This window comes from Myxocyprinus asiaticus, chromosome 32 (assembly GCF_019703515.2).
Source record: "Myxocyprinus asiaticus isolate MX2 ecotype Aquarium Trade chromosome 32, UBuf_Myxa_2, whole genome shotgun sequence".
NCBI lineage: Eukaryota > Metazoa > Chordata > Actinopteri > Cypriniformes > Catostomidae > Myxocyprinus > Myxocyprinus asiaticus.
In genome coordinates this window covers 27,152,052-27,166,611 of record NC_059375.1, presented here as the reverse complement: position 1 = coordinate 27,166,611, position 14,560 = coordinate 27,152,052, and the positions used below count along the sequence as shown (strand labels likewise).

Below are 14,560 nucleotides of genomic sequence, written 5' to 3'. Positions count from 1 at the left end.
AATAACCAAAGGCAAATATCGTAATAGAATCATGGGAACTTTTCTCTGTTTCAAGGACGCACTTTAAAGATGCCATAAATCAAATAATGTTTTTTTGTTTCTTAACACCATGCCAGCTTCTATGGCTATTTTCATGGTGAACACCAGGTTAAAATTGTAGGAAAAAAAACATTTAAGATCCATTTTTACTAAAAACTCTTAACATTTCATTTGGATTGACTTTCATTTATCAAATAAAACAAGGCTTCTGTGAACTGAGCTGTTACTACCTTGTGAAGCCGTTTGATCAAGCCCTCGTTATACTCCTGGCTTCCTTCAATCATACCAGTCAGTGGGTTGGAGAACCACTCCTTGAACTCACGATGGGACTGAAAGACGTGCGGCATTAGGAAGTGCATAAGAGACCACAGTTCCATTAGACTGTTCTGGAGAGGTGTTCCTGTGAGCAACAATCGCCTCTGACTGAGAAAGGCAAAGAATCAGGAGGTACAAAAGTAAATAAACCCATTCTTAAACACACATTAAACACAATATCTGTACTAATTGAGTTTTGAAAATAAAACTTATTTTAGAAGGGGCCATAGCACGTTCATGAAATTACCTGTTAAAGTTGAGCAGGCTTTGCCAGCGCTGGGACTTAAAGTTCTTGATGTTCTGCGCTTCATCCAGAATTAGGTACCTCCAAGCCTTGCGTCTAAAAGCCTGATGATCTTGCAACACCAGCTTATACGAGGTAATGCATACATGGAAAGCATTGGGTTTGGTCCAGCCCTGAGAAATTATGAAAAAGAAAAACTTCAATACACTTATTGCTTTGAAGAGCTTTCTAAAAAACATTTAAGATCGTAATTTCCAATAATAATGGTGCGCATAATTCTATTTATTACTTGTCTCTTGAGTTTGCGCTCCTTCTGGCTGCCATAGTATGTGAGGATTTTGAATCCTGGACACCAACGTTTCAACTCCATCTCCCAGTTGAGCATTACACTGGTGGGCACAATGATCAGATGTGGACCCCAATTTCCTGTAAGAGGAAAAGACAAAAAATGCATAAATCCATTACATTTTTAATACACATCACAAGGAAATTATGTTGGATATGTTACCTTTTACACATGCTAGATGAGCTAACAGAGCAATGGTCTGAATGGTTTTGCCAAGTCCCATTTCATCTGCAAGAATTCCATTGAGTTTTTTCTCGTTCATGGTGACCAACCAGTCCAGTCCAATGTGCTGGTACTCACGCAGGGTGCCATAAAGTAGGAATGGAATAGGTGTTTTGACCTACATTAAAAACAACAACAACTCCAATTAGTAATGAACAGAAATAAGGAAGTTGTTCTGAGGGTTTGTGTGCATTTCTACCTTTGTTGTTGCCAGTGTGTATCCCTTAGGTTGAAGGCTCTCAGCAGTAGCAGCAATGTGGCTGATCTCCTTCTTGGGTCGTGGAGATGTAGTTACAGTGGGACTATGGTCTCCCTCTCTCAGCAGAACTTCCATCCCTTCTCCCCCATTATCATCCTCCTCTTCACTCTCCTGCACCTCATTCTCTTCTTCTTCATCATCACTGATTACAGCAGCTTGGGAATCTGAAAATTGAGTGAAGGGGAAAAGTTGATAATCATTATGATCGGTGATATTCTGTCACTTTACACATTAATCAAACAAATCAAATGTTTCAGTGGCTTTATCATCTGAAATTGCTCTATAATACAACACACACACACACACACACACACACACACACACACACACACACACCAAGCAGTGCCTTTAATTCAATGAGTCAGTAATCTAATTTGTAATAATAATGAGCTGAATTATATATTCATACATAATCAAATGTCATCTCACCTGAGTAGCTGCTTTCATCAATGCTGTCCTCTCCCTCAGTTTCTTCCTCCACCTCCTCCTCAGTGCCCTCTGATTCTGAGGAGTCTGGTGATGTTGAGGGTTCCTCAAAATCAGAGGCATATGCTCCTCTGTACTTCTCCAGCAGCTCTTCCATGCTCAGTTCCCCTGTGAAACAAAGAAATAACAAGTTCACCAGAAATGAAATGCCACAAGCTTCCAGCTGGACTGCGATGCCCCTCACTGACCTCTGCCTGCATCATGTTGGTCATAGGATGGACTACACTCTTTTAAAATGGAATACATAGACAAAGTAATTGCCAACTAAAGCCTTCATCAACAAAATTACAATGCACAACAATGCATCTGTGTGCACTTGTTGTGCAGTTTATTCAGGGTGGACTTCAAAGACTCATTAATCTAATCAGTTCACTAATTTAACCCATGACTTGTATTACACATAGATAACTAACATTGCCATATATTCATGCTGTTTAGCCAGATCGGAACTGCTTGACCTCATGAAATTGCCCAATCCAACTCATACTGCAGAAGTGCCACATTTTAAAAACAAGACAAGCATTTCAGTTACCCTCTCTAGCAAGGTCATCAAGTTCCTCTGCATGATCTCCATCTCCTTCAATATTTTCCTGGGCTGCAATGGTGTCCTCTTCATCTTCCGCTGAAGAAGAGCAAAGAGTGAACATACCTTTACATTTAATAGGATTCCCAAGTTCAGGGTTCCCGTACATTTTCACCCATTCATTTCCATGACTTTTACAGTAGTTTCTGATTCTTGGATTTTCATATATAATGAATAACTATAACTTTTTAAAGGGATGATTCACCCAAAACTTAAAATGCTCTCATCATTCACTCAACTTCATGCCAGCCCAAATGTATATGACTATGACTGACTGACTTCTGCTGAACACAAATGAAGATTTTCAGCAGACTATCTCAGCTATGTAGGTTAATACAATTCAAGTGAATGGTGACCAGGACTCCAAAAAGGTGATAAATTCAGCATAAAATAATCCATAAGACTCCAGTGGTTTAATCAATGTCTTCCAGAATCATTAAAGAATGGAAAGCTTCCGCCAACCATGACACAAACCCGGATCAGTCTGATTCTTAAAAAGGACAAGGATCCAAGCCAGTGTAAGAGTTACCATCCAATTTCCCTGATCCAGCTAGACATTAACATATTGTCAAAAATTTGGGCTAACCGATTAAGTTATGACATCTCTTATACATATAGATCAGGGGGGGTTTATTCTGGGCTTTAGCTCTTCTGATAACATTAGGCGTTTCATCAATATCATGTGGTCAGTGGTGAATGATCAGACTCCGGTCGATGCCATCTCAATTGACGCCAAAAAGGCATTTGATATGGTAGAATGGGATTATCTTTTTAAGATTTTGAAAATGAACAGGTTCGGGAATACTTTTATTGGATGGATTAAGTTACTTTATAGACACCCGGTAGTGGCAGTACAAACAAATGGATTAATTTCAGATTATTTTACTCTGGATAGGGGCACCCAACTCCATTGTTTATAGAGCTGAGCTGACGGTAGCTCTGCAGACAGTGTGGAGTTAAGCGGTGTGGAGTTAAGCAGTGTCTTCTCGGTAAGTTGTTAACTAGTTTGTGAAATACATACTGGAAAGTTAATAAACAATGACCCCATCATTTTCCCTTTTCAATATAACTAATATAACATTAACCCTGCCCTGACAACCATGTCACTTGTTTATCACATCTGTTTGTTATGTTAGCCAGCTACAGTTTGTCAGAGCATCTTTTTGCAGCTCAGCAGACAACGGTGCGATGGTGGACTGTGTCTGTTGAGTGTTGTTTTCAGGCTACGTTGTTACCTAGTTGGCGAGACGCAATGCTGGAAAGTAAATAAAGTCCATCTTTTACTCTCCGTGACAATGAGCTTACAGCTAACTAGCTAACCCGTAGCTACTTTCATTGTGTAAACACGCAGTTTGGTACCCCCTTCAACCAAACAAGTCCAGTCTTTGCATTTACAAAATGTAATATTTAAAAGTCTGGTTTTCCACATTTGAAAGTTTCCCCTGAATTTGTATAGCAGAATACAGTGCAACACTGCTGTCGCTGTTTATCTCTTGACTCGGCAGGTGTAAATGCTTCTTGTTTTACAACCTGCCACTAATTGACTGGCAGTATTAAAATAGTCAGCAATTGACTGATACTAAACATACAGTACTGATGTTTATTTAGCTATAATTTTAATTTATTCTTTATTTAAATGGTCAGCAACTGACTGATCCTGAACATACAGTACTGATATTTATTTAGCTATTTAATGTATTTTTATTTATTCTTTATTTTCTCAGTGTTCATTTCTAGAATTTGCTGACAATGTATAATAATAATGTCAATTATTCTTTGATAAATATATTTAAGAAAGCAGCCTTCTGCGTATCTTTGCAAAGTCATATCGGTGCACAATCCACATAGAAAAGGCCTGTTTTCATTCAAGCTCAAAAATTAACTATATCGGCCACCATATCGGTAATCGGTGAATCCCCCCCCCACCCAAAAATCGGTATCAAAAATCCCATATTGGTCGGGCTCTACTTTCTATCAAACTAACCGGAGAAGTTAAGTTATACCCCGTTATCTCACATTTGCACACGGTATGGACAAAAGTGTCCAGAGTGTTTAATTCGAACATTTATTTAAATGTTGCTTCGAGCATAGGCTGAACCCGAAGTTATGTATTAATAAGTCCCCTTTCTGCTGGACAGAGTGGATTGAGAGGGAGGTTAATACGCTCGGTTACCTATATGAGAGTGGAGTGTTGAGATCCTTTGAAAATATGGTTCAACATTTTGGGATTCCCAGGTCTCAATTTCTTAGGTATTTACAGCTGCGCCACCTGCTCTGTACTATTTATGGGAGTATCATACACCCCTCTAAAGCGGCAGATACTCCGGGAGTGGTGATTACTGCTTTTGGAAAAGGTCATGAGGCATCAGTGTATTACTCCCTGCTAATTCAGAGTCTGGGGGACAGAGGGTTTTAGTTTCATATAATGTGATTCCACATTTTCTGTTATGTCTGTTTGGCTTGTATGGAATCGATAAAAATTGTTAATAACAAAATCAATGTCTTCTGAAGTGATTCAGTTGGTTTTGGTGAGAGCAGACCAAAATATAATTCTTTTACTGCACATCTTGTCATTGCAGTCTCTATGCACTATCATGATTTCAAGCTCGATTACACTTTAATTGTAATCGAGCTTGAAATCATGATTGCGAAAGAGACTGTTTTCAAGATGTACAGGACAAAAAAGGAGCTACATTTTGATCTGTTCTCTACAAAAACCAACAGGATCACTTAAGACATTGATTAAACCACTGGAAATGATAAACAAATTTTTATTTTTTGGTGATTTTTTAGATATTGTTTAGATTAAGTTTTCCAGGCCTGGAAATCACAACTGTGAAATTACATAAAAGAGAGTCCATTCTACATATTTCTATGTTTTCCATGACTGTCGGAAACCTGCAAGTTATGTTTCTATCAATATAAAACCCTACTAACCATCTTCTTCATTTGCACAGAATTCCTTGTCTTCATCTTCAACCGTAGAGAAGGAAGTATCTGAGGCCTCTTCCCTTAAATTAACATCCTGGGCAATAAAAAAAGTATATTTAAAGATTTGGGAACAGACATATAATTAAGATACAATACTGAAACTTCTGTGAACAGTGATAACTGCATTAATCCAAGGGTACCTGGGGGAGAGTTAAAGTACTGAGTAGCTGGTCCAGAGGCAGAGTGCCCTCTTGCCTCAGTAACTCTATCTCTCTTCTCTGTGTCTCTGCATCATTTCCCTCTTGCTGTTCCTCTACCTCTATGGTCTCTTCATCATCATCCTCCTCACACGGTGGCTCAAAGTCTCTATCTGCAGCAGATAAACAAGCATTTAGAATTCTAGGACCAAACAAATTTAACACTGAAATTGCAATTTCAATTTTAGCGTTGTTGACTACACATAAAACCTTACTGCTACTAAAACACTTGAATGACAAAACAAAAGCAGATTAAAAAAGGATTTCCATTTCACTTAATTAATTACAGCTCTATATGTTGGTATATGGTATATACAATGAGCCTAAAATTATTTGCTCACTTAAGCCATTCTTAAAAATCTATTACCATGCAATGGCATTGCATTAGATAACATGCCACTACAAAAATATAAAATATCAAACCAAGTGGCACTTATTTTAAAGATAGCACAAGCACACAGTCAGGGGACTGCTTGAATGAGACTTTACTGCTGTCTGTTATTGTGGTAACACAAAGGCACGTGACAGCAAAAGGAACAGTCATTCACGAATCTCAAACGGCTCTTTCATGTGCAAGCAGGCAGTTCTCAGCGCCGTTGCGATTTGTGAAACGGGAAAATTTATCGACCAATGCCTATAATTTAAAAAATGCCAAATATCGGCCAATTTATTTTATTGGCCTCTGCAACATATCATCAATCACTAGTAAGTTCTGAGAAAAAGTCTAAAACCATTTGCTTGCAGAAGTCAATATCTAATAAAATGACACATTTTAGCTGTGGTTTAAGTGTCCAAATACTTCTTGGGCCACTGTTTGCTCATTCACTTTCAATATACTTCATCTGAACATCTAAATAACAACAGCAAAACAAAAGTCAGTCCTTACCATCTTCTTCAACAGCACTCAACTGTGATTGTTGGGCAACAGCTGCGTTCTCCGAACTGTGTACAGGAGCAGCCTGCAGAGACTGACTTAACAAGTCAGAGTAACGCTCTGTCTGACCCACAATGAAATCCAGCTGAAGATCTAGGGCCTTCTTCCGCTTCTCCTCCAGTCTGGACTGTTGTTTATACTGGACCACCTATGTACAGCAATGGGTGGGAAACAGTTTCAAGTGTGAACTGATACATTTTAGTACAATAGAGATTTAATTTTAACAGTGTTAAACAGCTTGACTCACTCAAAATCTCTCTCATTTACACCTTGCATTAACATGGGTTTCATATCCAGATAGTATATGGATATTCTTTAGCTGGATTGCATTTATACCTTGCAGTCAAATGTGTCTCCACTGTGATCGGATAGATATCTGATCAAAATTACCCACGCAAAATGGAAAACGCTACTTGCATATTACATCAGTGGCTGTGGTAACTGAAAATTCTTCGTCTTTTAGCAAATTTTAAAAACACTGATGGATAATTAAAATGCTTTCTATCACTTTAACAGTCAGGGTTTTTCCTTCATTAAACATTTTTTGGCCACCACCAAAGCTACATTTTGGGTGGCTGAAGCAAATGTAATGGTACTTGTCTCGTGTTCGGCACTTTGTATATACTTTTAATCTGAAATGCGCGAGTGAAGCCTGGTTTCACTTTTGATGCGCATGATTAGAAAACAGGAGTGAGACGAGAGCGAGTGGGAATTTAGGAGAGAGACAAGATATTCCAAGTGTATTCCAATGGAATAATTCATCGGATTGTGTCTGTTGTATTCTATACATTGCATTAAGAAAAAAGGAAAGAACACACAACCCAGCACTTTAACAACGGATGATATTAGCGTAACCTCATCATGATTCGATCACAAAACATCTTGGGTGCATTTACAACTGTCATTTACTGAGGTGAAGTGCTACCTGATAGCGATCCGATCACCGAAAACGGATGTTAACGTAAGGTGTAAATAGGGTCAAAGAATTTTTCAGGCCAAATTCATGCAATGATGTAAAGAGCAGGTGCATTAAAATAGAAAACAAATTAAGTCACCTTCTCAACACTGCTCCAGAAGGCGCGGACCTCCTTGGCAATAGAAGAAGCCACTCTCCTCAGTTTGGACTGCTCCTCACGTTTTGCTCTCTCTTCCTTTTGCCTCAGCTCCTCATGATGGCGCATTACCATCCGTACAACCTGAAAATTAGTTCAGATTGGCGAGATGCTCTATCAACCCCCATTCAATAAAAATAACATTTCAAATAGGACAGATTGATATAACTGTTGTACTTTTCGGGCTACTCCTCTTTTCCATCGTCTCTCTTGTGCAAAGTCTGCAGAAAGCCACTGCATTTCCTCACACAGGTAATCCCACTGAATTTTGGGCCGTACTGGTTCTGTTAAGCGAGACAGACGTTTAAGGGACCAGAAACCTTCACGTTTTAGGGCAAGGGTCCGATGTTCTATTTCTGCTTCCTGTTGAAATTGAAAAAAGTAAAAGAATGGCTAGTTATAAACTTCAATCCATGTATTACGGACAGCCTAATTAAGTAATGTGTCTGAATGACACATTTTCAAATGCACATGAAATACTTCTCTCACATGTTTTGCCAGTTCTGCCATGTCTGTATGCTTCTCCGAGCGAGATTTGGGGGTGGTTGTTTGCTCTGACTGAGAACAGCCACCAGAACCCTGGGAGGAAGTGGAGTGTGTGTTTTTGCCATTAGAACTTTGTACAGGTGAGACTCTATCTGAGTGGGAACGTATCCAGTCACTGGATGAGGGAGATGGAGATGGACATGGAACAGGAGAAGTGGAAGGAGTAGAGCCTGCTGTGACCTTGCCTGCAATCCACTGGCAAACCTTGGGAAAGAAAAATAAAGTAGAGGATCTGAATGCATGAGTGCACATTATAATTCAGTGTTGACAAGAGAAGCATGATGGAGTGCTCAAGAAAAGACAAAAGGGAGAAAAATAGCTTAATAAAAACAGCCTGGTCTACAAGGACATATTGGTGAACAATCATCTTAATACCTCTCTCCACGCTTCCACATTAAACTCTGGGTAATAAAATACACATTTTTACACTCAGCTCTACTCTCCTGTCAGGTTATACTTGACAAAACAATTTTTAAGGCAGTGAGTTGGAATTAGTGATAGACCGATATATTGTCCAGGCCCATTAATCGGCCGATATTTGGTCATTTTGAGATTATTGGCATCAGCCAATAACCCTGACCACTTGCCTGCTTACCCTGACCACTTCTTTTTGTGTGACTTAAGTAACTATATTAGTGAAGTAAATTTCATGTTTTTGTGCATCCTGCCATATAGTTCGCTATCTGCCTTTGAAAAATCCATATCGGTCAACCACTAGTTGGAAGGAGTAGGATCTTCACATCAACTCAAATCAGATGAGATCAGAACAGAGCAGATCAGAGTTGAAGAATGCCTAACACCTCTTACCTTCAATAATAAGCCTTGTTTGTCTGTCCTGCTCTGCACATGCTGGAAAACACACATGGCTCAAAATACAGCCAACAAGTGCGCTAGCATCAAATCATGGCTTTCACACTGTTATGGATAATGTACATAGGCTTAAAAACATCTGCATTCGAAATACACTTTTGCTGACTGCCTCCATTATTAGCTTTCATCATGATGACTACGTATGTGCATGTAAAAACAGTGTATGTAATCAAATACGATGAATTGAACATGAAACCTTTTTAATGTATTTAACAACATCACTCTAAAAAGCAATAGAAGGTGACTTGGATAACCAAACCACTAATAGCTGTGTTGATTTTACCTTGTTTGGTGCTGGACTGGGCATAGCATTGCTATCATCATTCTGGACCTCCATGGAACTGTCAACCTCACCATCACTGCTTTCTTCAAGTGGCTCCAGGATAGCGTGCTGAGCATCTTGCATTGTTGACAAATCCTCATCTGGTGACTGCTGCTGCTCCAACTCCAGTTCACCCCCCAAAGATGTTGAGTCTTGGCATGGTGTATTGGCTGGAGATTGTTTAGTCCTATTCCCCTCCGGGTCAACACAGGATACAGTACCACACTCATCTCCACAGGATGGAGGAGGGCTTTGTGAGTTATGAAGTTGTACTGTTGATAAAGAAGTATTAGCAGAGGATTCATTCTGAAGCATCTTGTCCGACCATTGAGAACAATATGATTTATTTAAGTTTTCTTTAACAGAGCTGTTCTTTGAAAGTACATTATATGAGGGAACAGTCCGAGAGGACTGTGAGAGAATGTTTGAGACAAGGTGTTTAGCAGGTAACGTGGCATCTGCCTTAATGTTGGAGGTGATATCATGCAGAGAGTCTGCAGTTGAATCAGTTTTAGCAAGGCACTCTGAAGCTTTATGTGATCCATCACTGGGGGTAGCAGCCTGGACAGGGGAGTTCTGTGTAGTTGAGATCCTAGCAGACAGGGAAGGAGGGGGCTTAAGGAAAGGGTTGTCACCCTTTTTTAAAATCAGTAGTTTTGGATCAATTGTGTCGCAAGACAATGAAATTAATGACACACCTGGTGTATTTTCCACCACCACAACAGATTCTTGTGGCACAGAGTCAAGTGTGTTGTCTATCAGAGTGGGCGTAAACTCTGTCACTGTGTTTGCAAGATTAGTTTGACTTGAATCTTCATTTCCCTTGATAATTACTGTGGGCATGGTGGGTAACTCTTGTGTGGGTTTTAGAGTATTAGGGTCAGATGAGGTCTGAGAGTCTAGATTACTCTGGGCTTGAGAGAACTGTGGTGTGTACTCTTGCGTTAATGTTTCCATTGGTTCAGGAACTTGTTTAACTGCAAGTTCTTCCTCTTCTTTTTCAGGTAACAGTAGCTTAATATCACTGTGTACGGCAGTTGTGGTAAAGCAGGGCATAGTGCACTCATATACAGCAACAGCTGACTGGGATTCAGGGCACTGCACCAGAGACTCTGCGCTGGGCTCTGTGCCCTCGCACTGCCCATCGATCTCGCTTACGACCAACCAGGTATCCTCCATATCTGGCTGCATTAAAATTCCAACATTAATCAGATCTTTCACCCCAACAGCGTCGATTTCAGACAAAGCCTCTGCACTCTCCTGCCTCTCTTCAACATTCACAATACCTGGTGTGTCATTCAGGCATATCTGTATCTGTGAGAGTTTATGATCTGCTGGAATGGACTCTTGTACTTGTTGGACCACACAGTCAATGCTGGCCTGAGAAGGACTTGGCTGATCTGATTCTAGTCCCTCTGAAGTCACACAGTTCTCTGCGTGAGCAAGCGGAATGCCCCCATCCTGTTGGTGATTTGAGGACATGGATATTTCTATCCGATTGGCACTGTCATTCTGTTTCAAAATCATATCTGACAAGCCACAAACCATGATATGCGACCCTTCATTCACTATGGGGATTTGCACATTGTTCGTGCATGTCCCATCCACAGACAGCTTTGGTACATCAACAGAAATGTTATGAAATACATCTTTAGCAGCCAAGTTAGAACACAGATCTCCATGTACAGGGAGGTTATCATTGCCTTCTCCCTCCTTTGCACCAGTCTCTTTACCTAAATGAAACGTTTTGGGGATTTCACTTAAGTTAATTTGCTGAGAACTTAGCTCTTGCGCAGACTTCGTATTCTCAAGCAGGGTGGGCAGGTTAGGTGTTTTAAATTGGTGTCTTGCATTAGGGAGGGTGGTTCTTTGTGTAGCAGACACCAATTCAGACCCCTGCTTTCTGTTACTGCAGTCCTCTGGAGGATAACCCTCACTGGAGTTGATTGGCAAGTTGTTTCCATTGTCTGGGGTAATGTGCTGTGCAGAGTAAGGTCCTCCTTGCTTTGATGAGGAATACCCTGAGCAGAAAGAATTTCCACTAAAACCCTGTCGTGCTCCCTCAGCTGTTTTTTTAGCTGGACAAATGTCACCTTCTTTTGTTTTAGGTAGATCTTTTGCAACATCTTCCGTAGTCTCCTTAGAGTCATTAAGTTTACAAGCCTTAGCTGAATTTGTCGTACTTTGTTCCTGTGGGACACTAAACTCAAATGACAGGGTAGTCTGATGGGCGTCTCTGTCTGTTGTCTTAACTGCACTTGAAACTGCTGGGATGACTTCAGTTGTTGGAATACAAGGGCTCTCTCCAGGTGTGTGCTTTCCAGGTGTCTTCTCCAGACTAATATTGGGCTTGTATTCCAATTTGATTGTCTCTGGAGGCAAGGGGCCCTTTTCTGTCTCATTAGCAACAGAGACATCCCCTGCATCTCCAAGTTGTTTGCTCCAATCTTGGCAGTGGCCTGTGCTGGATCCCTCCGCCATATCAGTCTCCCTGTGTGCAAGGCTTGTTTTCTCTGTGTTACACCCGTAAAGCAAATCCTGTTTTTTTGCAATAATTGTCGTCCCACTTTCAAAAAGTCTATCTGAGGGAGTCTGACCCCCCAATGTGTTTGAAAGCTTTTGCAATTCTTTAGCAGAAGCTGACACCAGTCCTCTTGAGACTGTTTCTTTATGACACAAAGTTGATAGCTCCTCTGGTTTCTTGGTACCGCTGTGTCGTTGAGCGTCAGTGATGGTTTGTTCTGTATATGCAGCGTTTGAGTCTCCTTTCTGCTGCTTAGATCCAGTGGCAATGTGAACCGATGACAGTGGTAGAGGGGCAGCTGCGACTGGCTGCAGGGCATGCTGGGGTGGCCCGGCCACATTCTGCGCAGCCGCGGAGGTGCCACCCAGCACAGCCACTGCTGGACAGGTGCACTGCGGCACCGTCTTTTCCCCAGACTGTCCTGCTTCAGAAACGGCACTGCTAGACACTGAGCCTAGAAGAACAAAAATTAAATGTGTCAAGACTAACCATTATCTACATTATACACATGCAAATATACATGACACACATATCTTTAGATCTATTTTTAGGGCCAGACTAATCAGCTTGCAATTAAACAATATCATAAAACTTGGAAGAACTAAACACCTGTAAGTGATGAAGGACCAGCCTCTTCCGTGATTTCTATTTCCAGGATGCTGAGATCAAAGGTACCGCAGCATCTAAGGGAGGAGACATAAACATTTAGAGATAAATGAATTATATCATATTAACAACCCTGATGCAAAAACAGCAAGTACATGATTCAACATAGGAAAGAGAAACGTGTTTTCATAGAGTACAAAGACTTATAAGTTAGCTGCAACTGGACTATGCAACTTCCATAAACTGGCCTGCTATACGCGGTTTGTGGCTATAAAGCAAGTGTGCCAAATAATTCCGACCAAACACCCGTAAAATGAGTTTCTACTGGCTGAATCAACTGCACACGAGTTAAGACAGTACTCGCTTTTAATACTTTTGAAAATTCACATGCACATACATTTGTACACATGTAACTTCTTCAGACAGCCAGTGTCGTCTTCCTTCAGCATTCACCAGACCAAATAAGGTATGGTCGTTTAGAACAGGTGTTTAAAAATGAGCTGTCCGCAACTTTTAAAACATCACTTAAATCATAAAGGGAAAACGACTGATTTAATGGTAGAGCCGGTTGGCTAAGACACACGGTCACTTTCAGTACAATAGTCCGGGTGCTTTATTTACAGCTAGCCTTTAGCGACGAGTTACCGCTTAATCGGATGTTATTCTCCATTGAATTATTATAAACTACAGCCAACACTTGACGGTTAACGTTTATTCTGGAGATAATGAATGCTGCCGGCAAATCTATATACATGAGGCGGGCTGTAGACACACATGGGCCTTGAGCAAACTAGCGATGCTAAAAGCCCATGTATGTTACAATGCAGCCGCTAGGACAACGCTTCATTTATGATGTTGCCGTTAAAATTACACAGAGCTAATGCCCTTGGCCGTTTTGTGAAGTATTGCGAGAGAGAGTGCCTGTTATTAGATATCTCTCTCACTCACACACACTTTGATACATGTATAAATACACACATCGTCTCGAGCTCTCTCGCGCAGGGGCAAAGAGAGCGCGTGCATACGTCGACCTCCATAAGAAGTTATGCAATGAGAAAAGAACACTACATTTTCTTATAATCCCTTGTCACGGATTTAAAAGACTTGTCACTTAATGTAAATGTACTATTTTTGTTACCCATACAAGAGGAGCAACCAAGTGACGTCACGGTTTGTGGTCACGCGTGACAAAAATGCCAGTCAATTAATTTTATGCTACATACTGTATTAACATCTATATGGCCTATAGCAACTCATTGGTAAATCGAAAAGTTCTTATTGAGGAGTTTTTACTGAAAATTATGGGTAAAATTAAATTATTTCTAAGGGGTGGCAATGTGTTTGTTAAAGTAAACCGCACTCCAAGTAACACTGGAGGCCAATAACAATAACGCACAATAACAAGTTGTTGGACTCGCACTGACGGACGAGTTTCATTTTCAACGTGCTGTCTCCAAAGAGTGCAGCACAAAGGAAACCGAAACCACTTGGACTTTAAGTTTTCATATACGTTGCATTACACTGAGATAGGAGTGCTGCTCAAATGTGCTGATGCGATCCAGCTCAATTAATTTCATGCTGAGGGGTAACCTTTCAAAAGTGATAAATACATCAACCACCAGACTTCTAGAAAGTCAACTTGTCCCGCCATGTAACAATCCCCCTATAACCCCCTTCCCCCCCTCCCATCACTTCCTCCCCAGCGCTCCCCCCTCATCTCACCGCCGCCATCTTAAGTTCCCACCTACCTGACATTTCCGAGCACCTTTCTTTTACTAAATTCTCGCTGAAGGAGTCGCCATCCGCTTCAAATCGTCCTCAATCCGCGATGAGACCGTTCCAAACTGTCTCTCGGTACCCAGTGAGGTACTGGCAGGTCCGTAGGATCAAGTTAAAGAACAGTCCGAGAGAGACTGGGTTCGGGATCGCTGAATCTAGCGGTTGCGGGGAGGAGACTTTCGACT

The 14,560-nt window shown here is 40.8% G+C and overlaps 1 protein-coding gene across 3 annotated transcripts in view; it reads right to left on the bottom strand.

Annotated features, from left to right (window-relative positions):
• LOC127423071 (helicase SRCAP-like) overlaps positions 1–14,549 on the bottom strand; it is a 45,498-nt gene extending 30,949 nt beyond the window's left edge. Inside the window, exons 1-17 of one of the 3 annotated variants that reach the window (XM_051667096.1) lie at positions 14,345–14,549; positions 12,600–12,673; positions 9,428–12,444; positions 9,082–9,123; positions 8,218–8,478; positions 7,906–8,091; positions 7,672–7,812; positions 6,569–6,764; positions 5,626–5,795; positions 5,432–5,519; positions 2,444–2,533; positions 1,855–2,019; positions 1,366–1,589; positions 1,107–1,284; positions 888–1,024; positions 602–771; positions 270–462 (exon numbers count right to left, since the gene is read on the bottom strand). In XM_051667096.1, coding sequence (XP_051523056.1) covers positions 270–462; positions 602–771; positions 888–1,024; positions 1,107–1,284; positions 1,366–1,589; positions 1,855–2,019; positions 2,444–2,533; positions 5,432–5,519; positions 5,626–5,795; positions 6,569–6,764; positions 7,672–7,812; positions 7,906–8,091; positions 8,218–8,478; positions 9,082–9,123; positions 9,428–11,947 — 4,761 coding nt within the window. In that variant the 5' untranslated portion in view covers positions 11,948–12,444; positions 12,600–12,673; positions 14,345–14,549. The remainder of the gene's footprint in view (positions 1–269; positions 463–601; positions 772–887; positions 1,025–1,106; positions 1,285–1,365; positions 1,590–1,854; positions 2,020–2,443; positions 2,534–5,431; positions 5,520–5,625; positions 5,796–6,568; positions 6,765–7,671; positions 7,813–7,905; positions 8,092–8,217; positions 8,479–9,081; positions 9,124–9,427; positions 12,445–12,599; positions 12,674–14,344) is intronic. The other 2 variants (XM_051667098.1, XM_051667097.1) reach the window with 2 other exon arrangements.
• Positions 14,550–14,560: the final 11 nt, after the last annotated feature.